Raw genomic sequence first — 14,895 nt, 5'->3', positions numbered from 1 at the left:
ATCAGATTATGTCAAATTAAGTTGTAAATTGACTTGCCAAAGCTTTTAATAATACACAAACAGAAAGGTTATTACCTAACATCTAGGAAAGATATTCCCTTCTATTTTTTCCAGTTTCTCCTTTATCTTTCTGTATTATTTATTTGTTTGTTTGTTTGTTTGTTGTTATTTGTGTGATTTCTTATGTTTGTGTCTGTGTAATATTAGCTAGCTATTAAAAATTCAATATGCACAATAATGTTTGGAATTAACGTCCATAAATAAATAAATCTCTCGGGGACTTTTATCATGAAATAAATGTCGCGGACTATATGACGTAATCGTAGCGCACTGACGCTAGATTTGCCCTAAACGCTTCCCCAAATACCCCTCCCTCCTCGCGCTCCTCGCTTATTGTCTCGAACGCTCGAAGTGACAGGAGCCACATGCAGCAGTAGCGCTCAGGGGAAAAACGCATTTTAAGTGGACTAGAGGTAAGAAAGCCAGATTATCCGCTCTTTGATAAGTCATGTACCTGTATTTGTGTGTATGTAGGGTGAGTGGATGAGTTTGACGGGTCACGGTGGTGTACAATCACGGATGTGAGGGAGGCTCATATTGGCTCTTGTGCTTCGGGATGCAGATCAACGCATCCATTTAAACGCATATGTATTTTGTGTATGTTTTGAAATGAGTGATCATCGGATGTGTTTTCTGATTGTTATAATTCTGCCTGTTTTAAAGATCTGGATAATCTGATGAGCCATCTGCAGGGATTATGAAATCTGTTGCATCAGATCAAATGGCTTGTTTTTCCCTAACACTGCATTATAGAGCATCTCTGTGCTGCCTTTGTTCATGTATTTCTGCTCAGAATCTGAATATAGACGCTTATATATATTTTTTTTATCATAACATCTGAGCCTCAGATGTCATCATGATGATAAAAAAATAAATATAATCATCTATGTTCATTCTAATCAATGGGTCATAGTGATAAATTATAGGAATGTTGTGATTTGTCCAAACAGAATTAATATGCCCTTCACTGACATCTGGTTTATGAATTTCATAATTCATGAACACGACCTGTTGACTTTGTCAGACAAACTTCAGACGTTTCATTTTATATGATCTTAATTTATTTGTGAAGTCCTTTTTAAAAGGAGAATACATTATTTGTAAAGACAAACTGGCCTAACAATTTGAATATTAAGAGCATTTAAAAAAAAAAAAAAAAATATATATATATATATATATATATATATATATATATATATATATATATATATATATAAATTAAACATTTAAAAAAATTTCAATATGCTGTATGTGTGTGTATTTATATACACAGTACACACACATATTTTATGTAAACAAAAACTTTTATTTTGGATGCGATTTTAATCGTTTGACAGCACTAATTTATAATACTATTAAGTTCCACTAATAGTTCCACTGTTAAGCCTACACTAAATATACACCTTTATCCCTGATTTATCAACTAAAACAGAGTATAAATTCAAAAATGTGTTAATGTCAACTTTATGATGCTGTTAAATGCGAGAATTGTACATTTGACTATATATTTCTATTTTGACCATTGAAATAGTCTGGTTTGTTCACAGTCATATTTCAAAATGAAACTCGAGGCCTCTGGATCCTGTCACATGTAGTTTGTAACGGTTTGTATAATTGCAGACAGCTTGCTGGAGAGTAACTGTGGGTCAGAGGGAAGATTGATGAACAGATGACATGACATGCTGCTAATGGAGGTGTATTGACGCTTCTCATTGCCCTTAAGCAAAACTGGAGGCTGAGAATATATGGGACGGGTGTGATTTATTTCAGGTGTCACTTAGATAGAGATTGTTGGAAGTCATGCCGGTGTAATCAGAGTGGCAGCTGTCATGAGCTCTGCATTAACGTCTGGATCAGATACAATGCTGCTGGAAGTGTTTGGATTCATGCCATTGCAGAGGAGTGTTTGAACAGCACAACCGCACCCTCACAAATATCCCTTTACTTTTGGGATGCGTCTGACAGTGGTGCTTGATGTGTCAATAATAATAATGACAGCCTGATATTTGGATACGCTTGTTTTTCTTGTCCTGCGACGGTAATCTCGCATCTACTGCCGAGTCAGGCTGAGATATCATTGACCCTGTGACTGTCTGATTGATGAAGAGTTTCCTGTAAGGGCCTGGACAGACTTTGTGGGCACAAGGCTTGATATTAAAAGAACAGGTTGTCATCACAAGCTTTGCACTTCCCAAAAAAGTAATAACTTCCTGGAGAAAGACAAAAAGAGGAAGAACGTAAATATTTGTGCATGGTTTTCTTGTTGTGAAGTATTTGTCAGAAAGGTCTTGCATAGCTGCTTATCTTCTGACGGTAACAAGAGAATAAAGTTTTTCAGGTGCAGTAAATAATGGAGTTGTAAAGGAAGAGGCTAACAGAGGGACAGTACAATGAACTGAGGATTACGAGTTTAGGATCTTGTTCTAAGGATTAGTTGGAAATGAAGGCAGGTGATTGCACTATAATTTTGAAAATGTAAAACACATTTTTTTTATTTCATTTGGAATTTATTAGCCAGCTAAGATTATTACAACAAGGTTTTTTTTATATATATATATATATATATATATATATATATATATATATATATATTAAATTATTCCCAACATTAAATGCAATGCATTACACAATGTACAATTCTAACTTCACTTTCACTTTTGTTTGCAGTGCAGCAAGTTTGTTTGATCTCTCTGTGCACAAAACCCACATCCACACCCTCCTGAGTTTGGCAAATATACACAAGGAAGGTGAAACATCTTCACTGTGATAAAACAGTTCAACTGTGGCCCCTTATGTACTATCAAATAATTTTAGTGTGTTTTTTCAGCAAATTAAATTGATATTTATAATGTTATAGATTTCTATTTCAAATAAATACAATTATTTTGATCTTTCTATTTAATTAATCCTGAATGTATCAGTTTCCACAAAAAGCATTAGGCAGCACAACTGGGTAATAATAATAATAGTAAATCAGCATATTAGAATGATTTCTGAAGGATCATGTGACACTGAAGATTGGAGTAATGATGCTGAAAATTCAGCTTTTATCACAGGAATTAATTACATTTTAAATCATAATAGAAAACAGTTATTTTAAATTGTAATAATAATTCACGATATCTGTTCACAAAACACAAAATGTAGCTTCTCTGCTATCCTATTTATTTTTTTTTTCCTTTTTTTTTTTTTTATTTTTTTTTTTTTTTTTGCAGAGTGATTAGTATAGTACAGGGAATTTTGGCCCTCAGCTTTCCTCCATTATAAAGCCAACCCATGTTTCCCAAATGAATATCATACCCCGTAAACATCATCCTGTACGCTATGGGATTTTCTTCCCTCCAGAAGTCAAGACCGGAAGCTCATGTCTGCTCCTTTAAATCATGCTGGAGCCGTTCAGTTTCTGAACAACAGGAAGTGCCCCTCGCTCCCCCCTCGAAGACAGCTGCGACGTGGCCTGAAGAAAACAGGCACACTTTAGAGAGAGTGGCCTGAAAACTATTTAACTATGGTGTTTTAGTGGAAAATGTTTTTTTTTGTGTGTTTTTTTTTTAAGGGAAATAATAAACTGAAGACTTTTTCACATAACTCTCCTTTTTACATAATGGTTCAAATGTTGGATTTGTGTCTCGGGCTCAGTCACATACAAGCTTAATCTGCCAAACAGCTGGAGGAGACACATTCAACCAGAGCTGAAATGTCAGCAGAGAGAGAATGAGAGAGTGATTATACACCCGGGCATCGCAAACATGTTTCCATGCAGGCCTCTGGAAACACACACACATATACTCATATGGTTATTAAATGTCATGGTATTTTCTCTGTCTTTCAGGTATAGGCTGGAGTCTGTGCATCTCCATGGTGTTTTGATACAGAGCAGGATGTGACATCAGTGGCCTTCATGTCTTCTGCTCGTGCGGATTGGGCATGAGCGAGGAGCCCCACCCTCACTCGCCCAGCTGACCAATCAGAATGTTTGAGGTGAAGCCCATGAGCGTGGAGAAGAAGGACACAGCTGCAGAAACAGGTGTGTGTGTGTGTGTGTGTGTGTGTGTGTGAGAGACAGAGAGAGAGAAAGTCATAGGCTTTCTCCTGCAGTGTGTTACTACAGTAAACCGCTCCACTGAAGCAGATATTCACCCAACCAGAGCAACTCCAGCCTACGTGTCACATTTTCATTGTTAGCTTTTCAGAGAAAGAAGGGAGGATAGGGAAATTAACCTCAATTTTAAAATCATTTTCAACCTGTCCAGTGTGTTGACGTGGAAATTTTCATTGATTGTGGTCTGCTGGATGACATTTATTGTTATATTGTGTAAATTTGTATTGTGTTGTTCAGACTGTACGTGTATGTTTGACTGTTTATACTGTCGTTTAAAGTGTGTGTCATGTAATTGCAGTATTGTTTATTTCAGGGTAAATTTAGCATCAGGGATCGTCTGAGTTAAATGCAGCTTAAGTTCAGGGTGTTGATCACCACAGAATATATTTTCAGTTTGAAAACATGAGTGAAAAACATATTTCTATTATGATGTAATTTTGTCCCACCTCTAAAGGATGATTTAGACATTTACAGCTCAAATGCAAGTTTGAAGACGACATGAAGTGTTTTAATAGAAATACATTTTATGCAATAATTATTAATATGATTATAAATTATTAACTTTTATAGTCACTTAAGTTTGTTTTACATTTTACTCACAAATAGCAATTTCTACCTAATCAAATTTTGAAGTGCTTGACATAACTAGAAAAAAATTATATGCATAATAAAAATGTCAATAACTTGAAATGTAATTAATTATGAATTTTCCAGGTCTAAAAAAATCACACTTTTAAAATTCCCTCATTTATACAGGTTTAACAAGACCATTAGAACCCTGGTACTTCAATGAAAATGATTTTTGTTGAGGGAACAATTTAAAATAAAATGTCAAAATGTGATGTCAGCTTGCATCTTGATTTTTATTTAATTTTTTTTTAGCTGTTATATCTTATTCTAAACTTTTTTTTTTTTTTTTTTTTTCCTTTAATTCGTTTTACGCAGTCTTGCGGCCCACTGCTCTAGAATGATTGCATGCTAGACTATGCATATAAATTTGCTTTTCATTAGTTTTCAGCAAACCAGTGGACAATGTAAAATTATTCTCTGTGGTAATTGACCTGAAAGCATATTATAACTTTAGCTTACCTTCTAATTTTGTGAGTCTTTGGACAGATATGCTGAGCGGCAGGTTTGGTGAACTTTTCCACATATAAGTTCACCAAACTGTTCAAAACAAGTTTCTGATCACCAAATTGGCATGACTGACATCTAAACATGGGTGGTCATTTTCTGATGCATCTGTGTGACATCTAGGGAAGGGTCAGGAAGATTCATTTGTCATGATGCAGACTAATTATACAATGATTTCTCATCAGGCAATAATGACTAGTTGCAGATGTTACAAAGTACTTGTTTATGGAGTTTTAAGCTCTGAAAGTTATTTATTTTTACTCGTATATCATTGAAAATAATATGACTGAGTGTGTCCTGACTTGAATGAACAGCAGATGGCGTGCATGGATTTATGTTGGGCAACACTGTCTCTTCCGACCTGAGGAATCATCCACTGACGCTGAATGATGTGTGTTTGTTCTGTAGATGAGGGCAGTAAGGTGTGTGACGGGGGTGTCAGCAGTTGCGGAGGGGATTCGCTGTATCTTTACGAGGGTCAGGACTGGGTCATCTCCCCCTCCTGCTCTCCTGAGGAACCCAGCGCCATCTCACCCATGCTGGCCGAGGAAACCTTCCGCTACATGAGTAAGTGTGTGTGTGTGTGTGTGTGTGTGTGTGTGTGTGTGTGTAGCCAAACGCGTGTACTCAAATGTTTGTTTGCTATTGCCGTTGTTGGGGAAGCTTCTTTAAAAATTTAGCTTCCCGAAATATAAGCTACTCATAATTCAAAGAGTTAAACTACAGTCAGGTTGCAGTTGACTTTAAAAAACCTGAAAATATAAATGATTTTTAAAAGTATTATTTTAAGAACTTGAATTTTACATCAAGGAGTTATGGACATTCCTTTGGTAAACATTCTTATAGTTGCAAAATGCTCTTTATTACTCTGATTTTTAAAAATCCTTATCTAGTCTTATTGTTTCACCAGAGGATTTATGATATTAACAGTTTTTTAAATCATATTTTGGAAATGTGAATCATTCCCTTTAAGATCAAAGACATGCATTTAGAAAACATTTACATTTCATGCCAACTTTGAACTTAAACAGGTAAATAAAAAAGAGCTTTACCCTCCCCCAAAAAAAATATCTAATTTTCAATTTGTTTTTGTTTTTTTCATTATAGTACAGTTTGCATTTTCCAGGGTGCATAAAAATAGTAATAGATTAATAAATAATGTATGTTTGTTATAGATTAATTTGCATACTGTCAGAATGCACCAATTCGTTAAAATCTATCAAACCTTCCAATGTTACATAAGGGAGAGAGGGCATTTTTGGACAGCATGTTTTTTTTGTTTTTTTTTCTAACCTCAGTTTGCTTCAGCAGTAGAGCTACGTGTGTAGTACAGTGTGATTTAAAAAAAAAATATATATATATATATATATTAACTAATTGTTTCATTACAATTGTTTCATATTAGAATTTTGTGTAATTATTTTTGTAATTAATATTTAAATTGAATATGTAAATTTTGTTACGTTAATATTTAAATAATTTTGTATCAAGACACTATAGGGAAAGTGGCTTGTTACTGGCAAATCTACATTATTTTGGAAACAGCTGAGCTTGTCACACCGTTGAAACGTAGTTAAACTAGTAGCATTACGCTGGTGTGCGTATGCTTGAGGGTGTGTGTGTGTGTGTGTGTGTGTGTGTGCCCGTCCCTGGCAAGGGCACAGGAATTCAGTGGTCAGGTCTCTTAAGTGCAGCTGACAGCAGAGCCGGCCGGGCGTCACGGGGCGGGAGGGAGAGGGACAGATGGATGGCTAGAGAGAGGAGAGGAGAAGAGCAGTCATGCCGGTGCTAAACATACAGAATGAGGAGCTTTATGATCAATATGCTGCAGAAGGTGAGACCACACTGAGATTCATACATGCACTGAGCATAAGGATATGTGTGTGTGAGCGTGTTGTTTTATTTTTAAGTGTCCGTGCCACTTACAGACACTACAGGACTTCTGACAATGCAAGGTCATCTATAAGGGACAGGGATGGCATATGGGCTGAACTCACATGTGTGTGTTTCTGCACGTGTGTGAATACAGTATGTATTGTGTGTGTCTGTTTGCGTCATTGCATGATGGCATTGTTTAGCATTTCCTTTGAGTTGTTGTGGCAGTTTTGTTGAGGGCGTGTGCTGCTCATTTCTACAATGAACAGGAAGTGGAGGCTCGTGTTTCTCTGTGTCTCTGAGATCAAGCACTTGTGCTGAGGTCATCTGTGACGGCTCTTGTTGTGCTGATGTCATCTTTAAGAGTCTGTCAGTGCTATATGTCATGTGCCCTGCAGGATAATCACTGGTCCATACTACATACTATAGCAGCTCCGTTTCAAAACTTTGTGAGCTGCCTACTGCCCAAATGCCTGACCGCCATGAAGCCTCATAAGTAGCCGAAAATAAAATGCATGGAAGACTTAACTTACAGTTGATTTACAGAGTTTTTAAGATTTGCAACACTTAACATTTTATCCTATTTTGCACGTAATGTTTATTTGCACACAGCTTACTTAAATGCATTAGTATATATATATATATATATATATATACACATTCATTTATTTTTAATTGCCTTTAAATTGCACATTGTTTAGAGGACAACACTGGGCAAGATGTGGAATAATTATTTTGTTAATAATTGATTAATTTATTTTTCATTAAATTACTATTTTAACAATCCATAATTATGACTATAATTTTTTTTTTTAAGTCAAAATTATTTGTTGTGCTTATGCAATACAGTCGCATTTAGCAGATTACAACTGGACAATAGTAGAGTTTATATTGTGCAATCATACAAGCAATCAAGCAGTTAAAATTTGCTGAATAGGATCTATTGCTTTATATAGGCATACTTTGCTTTACATATATATATATATATATATTGCTTTATATAGGTATTCCTAAATGCAACTTCTCATACTCTTCATAATTTAATGAAATATGCATTTTTTAAGTCAGCATTCACCACTTTTTCTGCCATCTTTTGACTTTTTTTTTTTTTTCACTGAACTTGTTGCAGTATGTTTGCAGTGAATCTCTTCTCCCTAAATGATGCATACAGTGCCAAATAAACACATCTGAATTTGGCTGAATCGGCCTTCTTGACGAGACGCACTTCGTCCGGGTTCTGCAAGACATTTGTTAGACGATTCAAATCTTTGCTCATTAGTCCTTTTGACTTTTTCATTAAGCGATTTGGACTATAAGAGTCATTTGTTCATGAACCAGTTTTGTTCTATATTGATTTTACTCTGTAGAAGTTATTGTCTAGTCAGGGGTCATCAGGGGTCAGAGTGGACGGGCTCATGTGTACGTACTGGACCACTAACGAGCGAGCAGGGTATTTAGGGTAGCTCTGAAAAGAGGGGAACGCAGCCAGAGACATGCTGAGACTTTTTGCCCTAGTTTTACCCAGTTGGATGATGATGTGTTGCTAAAAATAACCTGCGAGGCCGAGGCATAGAGAGGGCAGATGGAGGCTATTTCAGGGTTATAATCAGAGCTGAACATGAAAGCCATGAACAAGAGCACAATATCATAATATATAGAGGGAGAGGCATAATAGTAGATCCCAGTTGACCAGCTTATTAATGCAAATTCAACATATTTCGTAAGAACTAACATTTTCTGTAGTGTTTGTAGTGAGATCATAGTAAACCTTAGATGGCTCCTCATTCATGTAAGTCTATATAAATTCAACTAGCAATTTTCACAAAAATGCCATAGCAGTACATTTTTTTTTGTATGTGAAATCAGTTTATAGTCAGTTATTTAGTGTTTTATATTCAATTAAATCTAATCTAATTGATTGCATTTAAAGTCCAATCGGATCAGATTAGTTGCATTTATCAGATTAGAGCTGGCAGATCAGTTAATAATCATTCATTTTGAGTTTTCTATGCAATTGCAGCTAATCTAATTAAATCAATTTTGTCAAATCAGATTTTTTATATCTGTAATAGGCAGTGTTATTTTACTATTATTTATACACTATTATTTATTAATATTTTAAATTGGCTATAATTTCAGTTTTCAGTTTTTTTTTATATATATTTCTTTCATTTTTTTTTTTTATTTTAGCACATAAACTTAAATGTTTAAATATTGCCTTTAAAATACCTGCATTACAAATGTTAAAATTTTTCATCCAATATTTATATTTTATTTCTGTTACCAAGAATGATCTTTTAATAGTTTTAATTGTATTTTAGTTAACCATAACAACACTGGTAATAGGATGGTGGTTCACTTAAGATTGCAGGTCCAACATCCCTGCTGCAGCGTTATTGTGTTCTGTCATTGTTAATTATGCTCATTATAAATCCCAGTCTCTCATTTTGTCTGTTTTAGAAATTTGCGGCAAACTGTTTTGCAAGTGCTGTGATATCAGAAGTGAACTGACCGTACTGACACCAGCTGATGTTTTACTTGAGCTCAAAGGTCTCGGCATGTCTGTGATTATGAATGCATCACTTATTGCTGAGGTTTCTTCATGACACTGTTAGTTTATATATGGACGAGCAGATCAGAGCGTTTTTGATAGTCATGAGTGTTTTTGAGGCTTGTGCTTCGGTTCATGTATTTTCTGTGGTAATGAAGGTTCAGTCGCTGTGTTTTTGGCTCTGGATAGAGGAATGTGTTAATGTCAGAGACAAAGTGTTGTGATTGTCAGGATGCTTCAGTGGAGTGAAGAGCTCCCAGCTCACCATCTTGCCTCTGGTAAGGACAGCTGCGTGTGTGTGCGCTTGTGCGCTTGCGCGTGTCTTTGTGACACACGAAACAAATTTGTATGATGACATGGGTATTACAAGGAGAAGGTGATTTATGAGGATATTTTCCCATGTCCCCATATTTCAAAAGGCTTATAAATCAGAATGAGTTTTTTTAGTTTCCTGTAAGGGGTAGGTTTAAGTGTAGGGTGATAGAAAATACGGTTTGTACAGTATAAAAACCATTACACCTATGGAATGTCCCCACAATTCACAAAAACAAACGTGTGTGTGTTAGAGAGAGCTGGGGAATGAGAATTAATCATTTCAGTGATTGTATTTGGAATTTTTATGAATGTATGGGAATTTAGCATGTAAAGACGAGATGTACGCTACCATTCAAAAGTTCAGTTTTTTGGGGGGGTTTTTGGAAGAAATGAATACTTTTAATCAGCAAGGAAGCATTACATTGATCAAGTGACAGTAAAATGCATTTATAATGTTACAAAAGATTTCTATTTCAAATAAACACTCTTCTTTTGAACTCTCTATTCATCAAAGAATCCTAGACCAAAATATATTGGTTCCCAATCTGAGGCAGCTCAACTGTTTTGAACATCATTAATAATAATAAGAAATGTTTCTTGAGCAGCAAATCAACATATTAGAATGATTTCTGAAGGATCATGTGATACTGAAGACTGGAGTAATGATGCTGAAAATTCAGTTTCGCATCACAGAAATAAATTACATTTTAAAATATATTCACATAGAAAACAGTTCTTTTAAATTGCAATAATATTTCACATTATTGCTGTTTTTACTGTATTTTTTTTATCTTATAAATGCAGCCTTGATGAGCATAAGAGACTTCTCAAAACTCAAAAACATTAAAAGAAAACCATTTGAATGGTAGTGTGCATTTACAATTTTCATCTGTTTATTTGCACTTGTTCTTTTTAGGATTATGGGTTAGATATTAAGATAATTAGAGTTAGGTTAGCAGGTTAAATATTTACCTGTCATTTGTTTACTTGGCTGTAATTTGGAGACAGATCTCTTGTGTGTTTTATTTAAAGTCTAGTCAGGTGTTGATCATAAACCAGATAATCTCTTAATCTGTGTTTCAATCTAAATAATCTGGTGGCGACTCTGATTACAGCATAATATTCTCCATAATATAATATAAAACCATTAGCATATATTCCTCTTGCTGTTATAGGAGTGTTTATCATTTAACAGTCTATTGTCATTTAAATTACTTTTTTATTTTTTGTCTGAACTGTAAATGTTTGCATCATCATGAACACTATAGCGTCAGAGGTTTATTACTGTAACAGATCATGAGGGGACAGTGGCAGCAGCAATTAACTTCAGTGAGTAAGAATTCGTTTCACATGAACTCTACCCTAGATACTTTTCAAGATATCAGTGTGGTTTGCTGGTGCAGAATTCATTAAACATTTACTCTAAATGAACTGATCCACAGCAAAAGCTCTAGTGTATCCTTAAGCATCTGTAAACGTGTGTGTGTGTGTGTGTGTGTGTGTGTGTGTGTGTTTAAACCTAATGCGATTGCATTTATTTTAATGCAGGAGCACTCACGGGACAGTGACTGTTGTCAGGTGCTTCATTACTCCTCTCTTATCCCTCTCTCGCTCTCTCTCTCTCTCTCTCTCTCTCTCTATGCTGGTGATGGTGTTTCTCCCTTCACTTGATGTTTACCACAATTCCTCAGCATCTAATATTTCTCTCTCTCTTCTTCTGTCCTCTCTCTCGTTCTCTTTCTCTCATTCCCTCTGCAGCATTTCTAGCTGTCGGTTCCTCTTATCCCCATAATGGCTCTAACAGCCTCTCTAAAGGTAACATGCGGTCTGTCTGATGCTTCATCTGTCTATTTTCCACTCATCTGTCTTACAGTACGCCTGTCCTTCCTAGTTTCTGCTTCTATTTTTGAGCTAATATTTGACCTCGGGCAAACAGCATGTCTAGTCTGGTGTGTTAACTGTGCTGCAGTGTCCTACAGCAACCTGAAACTCGCATTAAAGGGGTCATATCATGGAAAACATGAAATAAGAGTTTGATATACAACGAAGAACTTGAAACAACATGAACTGCAAGCATATTGACATAAGACCGCCCACATTAACACCTATTTAGTATTAAAGACTTTCCATTGTTACTCATTTCACATGTGAAGAGGTTAGCCAATCATAACAGATCTCATTTGCATGAAGCCTTAAGGTACAGTAGTCAAATCTTGCTATTTAATTATGTATGTTGCAGCAAGCAATTTATCTGTCCATGCTGAATTGGAAAATTGCTGCTTGGTGCGACAAAATCAAGTAGTGGACTATATGTCTTGCTGATTTTGCATGTGTTTGGGTTTTCATAAAAATGGAACGGTAAACTACTGTAAAATTATATAAATGAGACACTGGTAAATAACTTGTGGTGCAATCTTGACAAGAATTATTAAAAAATAGCTGGAAAATATGACCTCTTTAAAGTTCTAGAGTTTATTTGTAGTGTAGCGTAAACTGACTTTAAATTTAGATCCATGTACATTTTACCATTAAATAGTTTGGGATCAGTAAAAGGTTTATATTTTTAAAAGAAGTCCCTTATGCTCACCAAGGCTGCATTAATTTGATCAAAAATATAGTACAAATAGTACTATTGTGAAATATTATTACAATTTAAATTAGCTGTTTTCTATGTGAATATATTGTAAAATGTAATTTATTCCTGTCAAAACTGAATTTTCAGCGTCATTACTCCAGTCTTCAGTGTCACGTGATCACTCAGAAATCATTCTAATATGCTGACTTGCTGCTCAATAAAGAATTTTTGTGAGAATGTTTTTTTTCAGGATTCTCGGATGAATAAAAAGTTCAAAAGAACAGAATTTATTTGAATTTATAAATGAGATTACTGTCACTTTCGATCAATTTAATGCAGCCTTGCTGAATAAAAGTATTAATAAATTAATCTTTTGACCCCAAACTTTTGAACAGTAGTTCATGTAGTGCATGCAATTAATAGTGAAGCTGAATACATGTGTTTTTGAATGCATTTTGGGTTTGTGCATGACGTTATTGCAGTGTTAGGAAGTGTGTGTGTGTGTGTAGGGCTTGCCATATGGCATGTGGGTGTTTTTACACCTTCCTGTTTTGGTTTGTCTTACTGAATATGCACCGCTAGTGTAGTTGCCAGTATTTTTTTAATTTTTTTAAAGCATTCACATTTGTCTCGTCACATTCACATTTATATTCTCTGTCTCTCTCACCGTAGTCCTCAGCGCTGACCGGGTGGAGCAGATGACCAAGACCTACAATGACATTGACGTGGTCACACACCTCCTGGCTGAAGTGAGTGATTGGTCAGCAAACTGTGAGAAAGTGCTTTGTCTGGTTTGTTTTTGTTAATAACAGCTCTTGATTGGCTGTCTGTCTGCATTATGATGTCGTCCCACAGAGGGACCGCGACCTGGAATTGGCCGCTCGGATCGGTCAGTCTCTCCTGAGGAGGAACCACGTGCTGCAGGAGCGAAACGAATCTCTGGAGGAGCAGCTAGCGCAAGCCGTAGACCAGGTACAACACGCTTTGACACAAAAAAATTGAGACTAAATGTGTATAAGCTGGCTTCAATATCCCACATGTAATCGCTCTATCAGGTTCATCAGCTACAGCATGAGTTGGCAAAGAAGGATGAACTCCTCCGTATGGTTGCGAGTGCCAGCGAGGAGAGCGAGACCGATTCCAGCTGCTCCACGCCGCTACGTCACCCCGTGCCCGCAGGGGCCGCTCTCGCCCTCAGCCAGCTGGAGGCCCTCCAGTCCAAACTCCAGGAGCTGGAGGAGGAGAACCTGTCCCTGAGATCAGAGGTGCGTCATGGGCTCTGGATGATGTTTCTGGAGCGTAAGGGTTTTATGAAAGTGTGACCTCTGAATTTCCACAGGCCTGTCACCTGAAGACGGAGACCATCACTTATGAGGAGAAAGAACAGCAGCTGGTGAACGACTGTGTTAAAGAGCTACGTGAGTATCTGCATCGACTTTCAAGGACCAAATCATGTTAAACCGAGTCTGTATACTGTATGCACAGGCGTCTGCCTTCAAAAGCAGCATCATAAACCAAATTAAACCACATTAAACTTCACCTCTGCAGGCACAAGTCAGACGAGCGCGGAAAGGTACAGGGATGAGCTTCAGTAGAACAACAGTGAACTGCGGTCTGATGAGATGTTGTTAGGTTATATGTCAGTAAAACAAACTTTCCTGTCCTGACAGCTGTTTTACCGTGCTCACGGCGCACGCTCTATATCGCTTCATCATAAATAATGCGCGCAAGAAACTGAGCATGCAAGGTTCTGTCGTCAGTTAAGTCATGAAATTACCAAAAAGGCGATTAGTGCATTCATGTATGTATAGCATCACATTAAAGAATGTCTCTCAAATGCATGTACTACTAAAATATTGTGCAATTCGAGATCACAATATAAAGCGCAAGCTGATGTTTTTTTATTTATTTATTTATTTGTATGCACAAGTAAATATGAACACAGTGCACTTATACTAGAAAATATGCGCTACTTTTTTAAAATTTGTAAAGTAGGCTGCAAACGAAAATGAAACCATTTAATGGTTCATTAAATCATTCCGGAATGATTCATGGCTCAGTCGGAATGGAAAGCTTTCGTGTAAACACTTGAGCATGAAAACACTTGAAGTATTTTTCTCAGATTTAAAAATGTGCACATGCACACTGGGTTCTGCGAGTCTTAAAAAATTCTTAAGTTGTAGTTGACCCTTCCAAATATTAAGGTTTTGAAAAAATCTTAAATAAGAGCAAAAAAGCTTAAGTTCATAAAATCGTGGCATTAAATGTTTCATACATTGCCAT

The 14,895-nt window shown here is 36.2% G+C and overlaps 1 protein-coding gene across 6 annotated transcripts in view; it reads left to right on the top strand.

Moving 5' to 3' along the window:
• Positions 1 to 349: 349 nt before the first annotated feature.
• trak2 (trafficking protein, kinesin binding 2) overlaps positions 350 to 14,895 on the top strand; it is a 22,358-nt gene continuing 7,812 nt past the window's right edge. The window contains exons 1-8 of one of the 6 annotated variants that reach the window (XM_058778701.1): positions 350 to 473; positions 3,893 to 4,087; positions 5,705 to 5,863; positions 11,796 to 11,852; positions 13,285 to 13,361; positions 13,468 to 13,584; positions 13,668 to 13,877; positions 13,952 to 14,030. In XM_058778701.1, coding sequence (XP_058634684.1) covers positions 4,033 to 4,087; positions 5,705 to 5,863; positions 11,796 to 11,852; positions 13,285 to 13,361; positions 13,468 to 13,584; positions 13,668 to 13,877; positions 13,952 to 14,030 — 754 coding nt within the window. In that variant the 5' untranslated portion in view covers positions 350 to 473; positions 3,893 to 4,032. Of the gene's footprint in view, positions 474 to 3,892; positions 4,088 to 5,704; positions 5,864 to 7,000; positions 7,131 to 9,788; positions 10,001 to 11,596; positions 11,616 to 11,795; positions 11,853 to 13,284; positions 13,362 to 13,467; positions 13,585 to 13,667; positions 13,878 to 13,951; positions 14,031 to 14,895 lie in introns of those variants that run through there. The other 5 variants (XM_058778702.1, XM_058778704.1, XM_058778705.1 and 2 more) reach the window with 5 other exon arrangements.

Source organism: Onychostoma macrolepis, chromosome 06, assembly GCF_012432095.1.
Source record: "Onychostoma macrolepis isolate SWU-2019 chromosome 06, ASM1243209v1, whole genome shotgun sequence".
NCBI lineage: Eukaryota > Metazoa > Chordata > Actinopteri > Cypriniformes > Cyprinidae > Onychostoma > Onychostoma macrolepis.
Note: the sequence above shows the minus strand (reverse complement) of the source record. Positions and strands in the feature narration are given on the sequence as shown.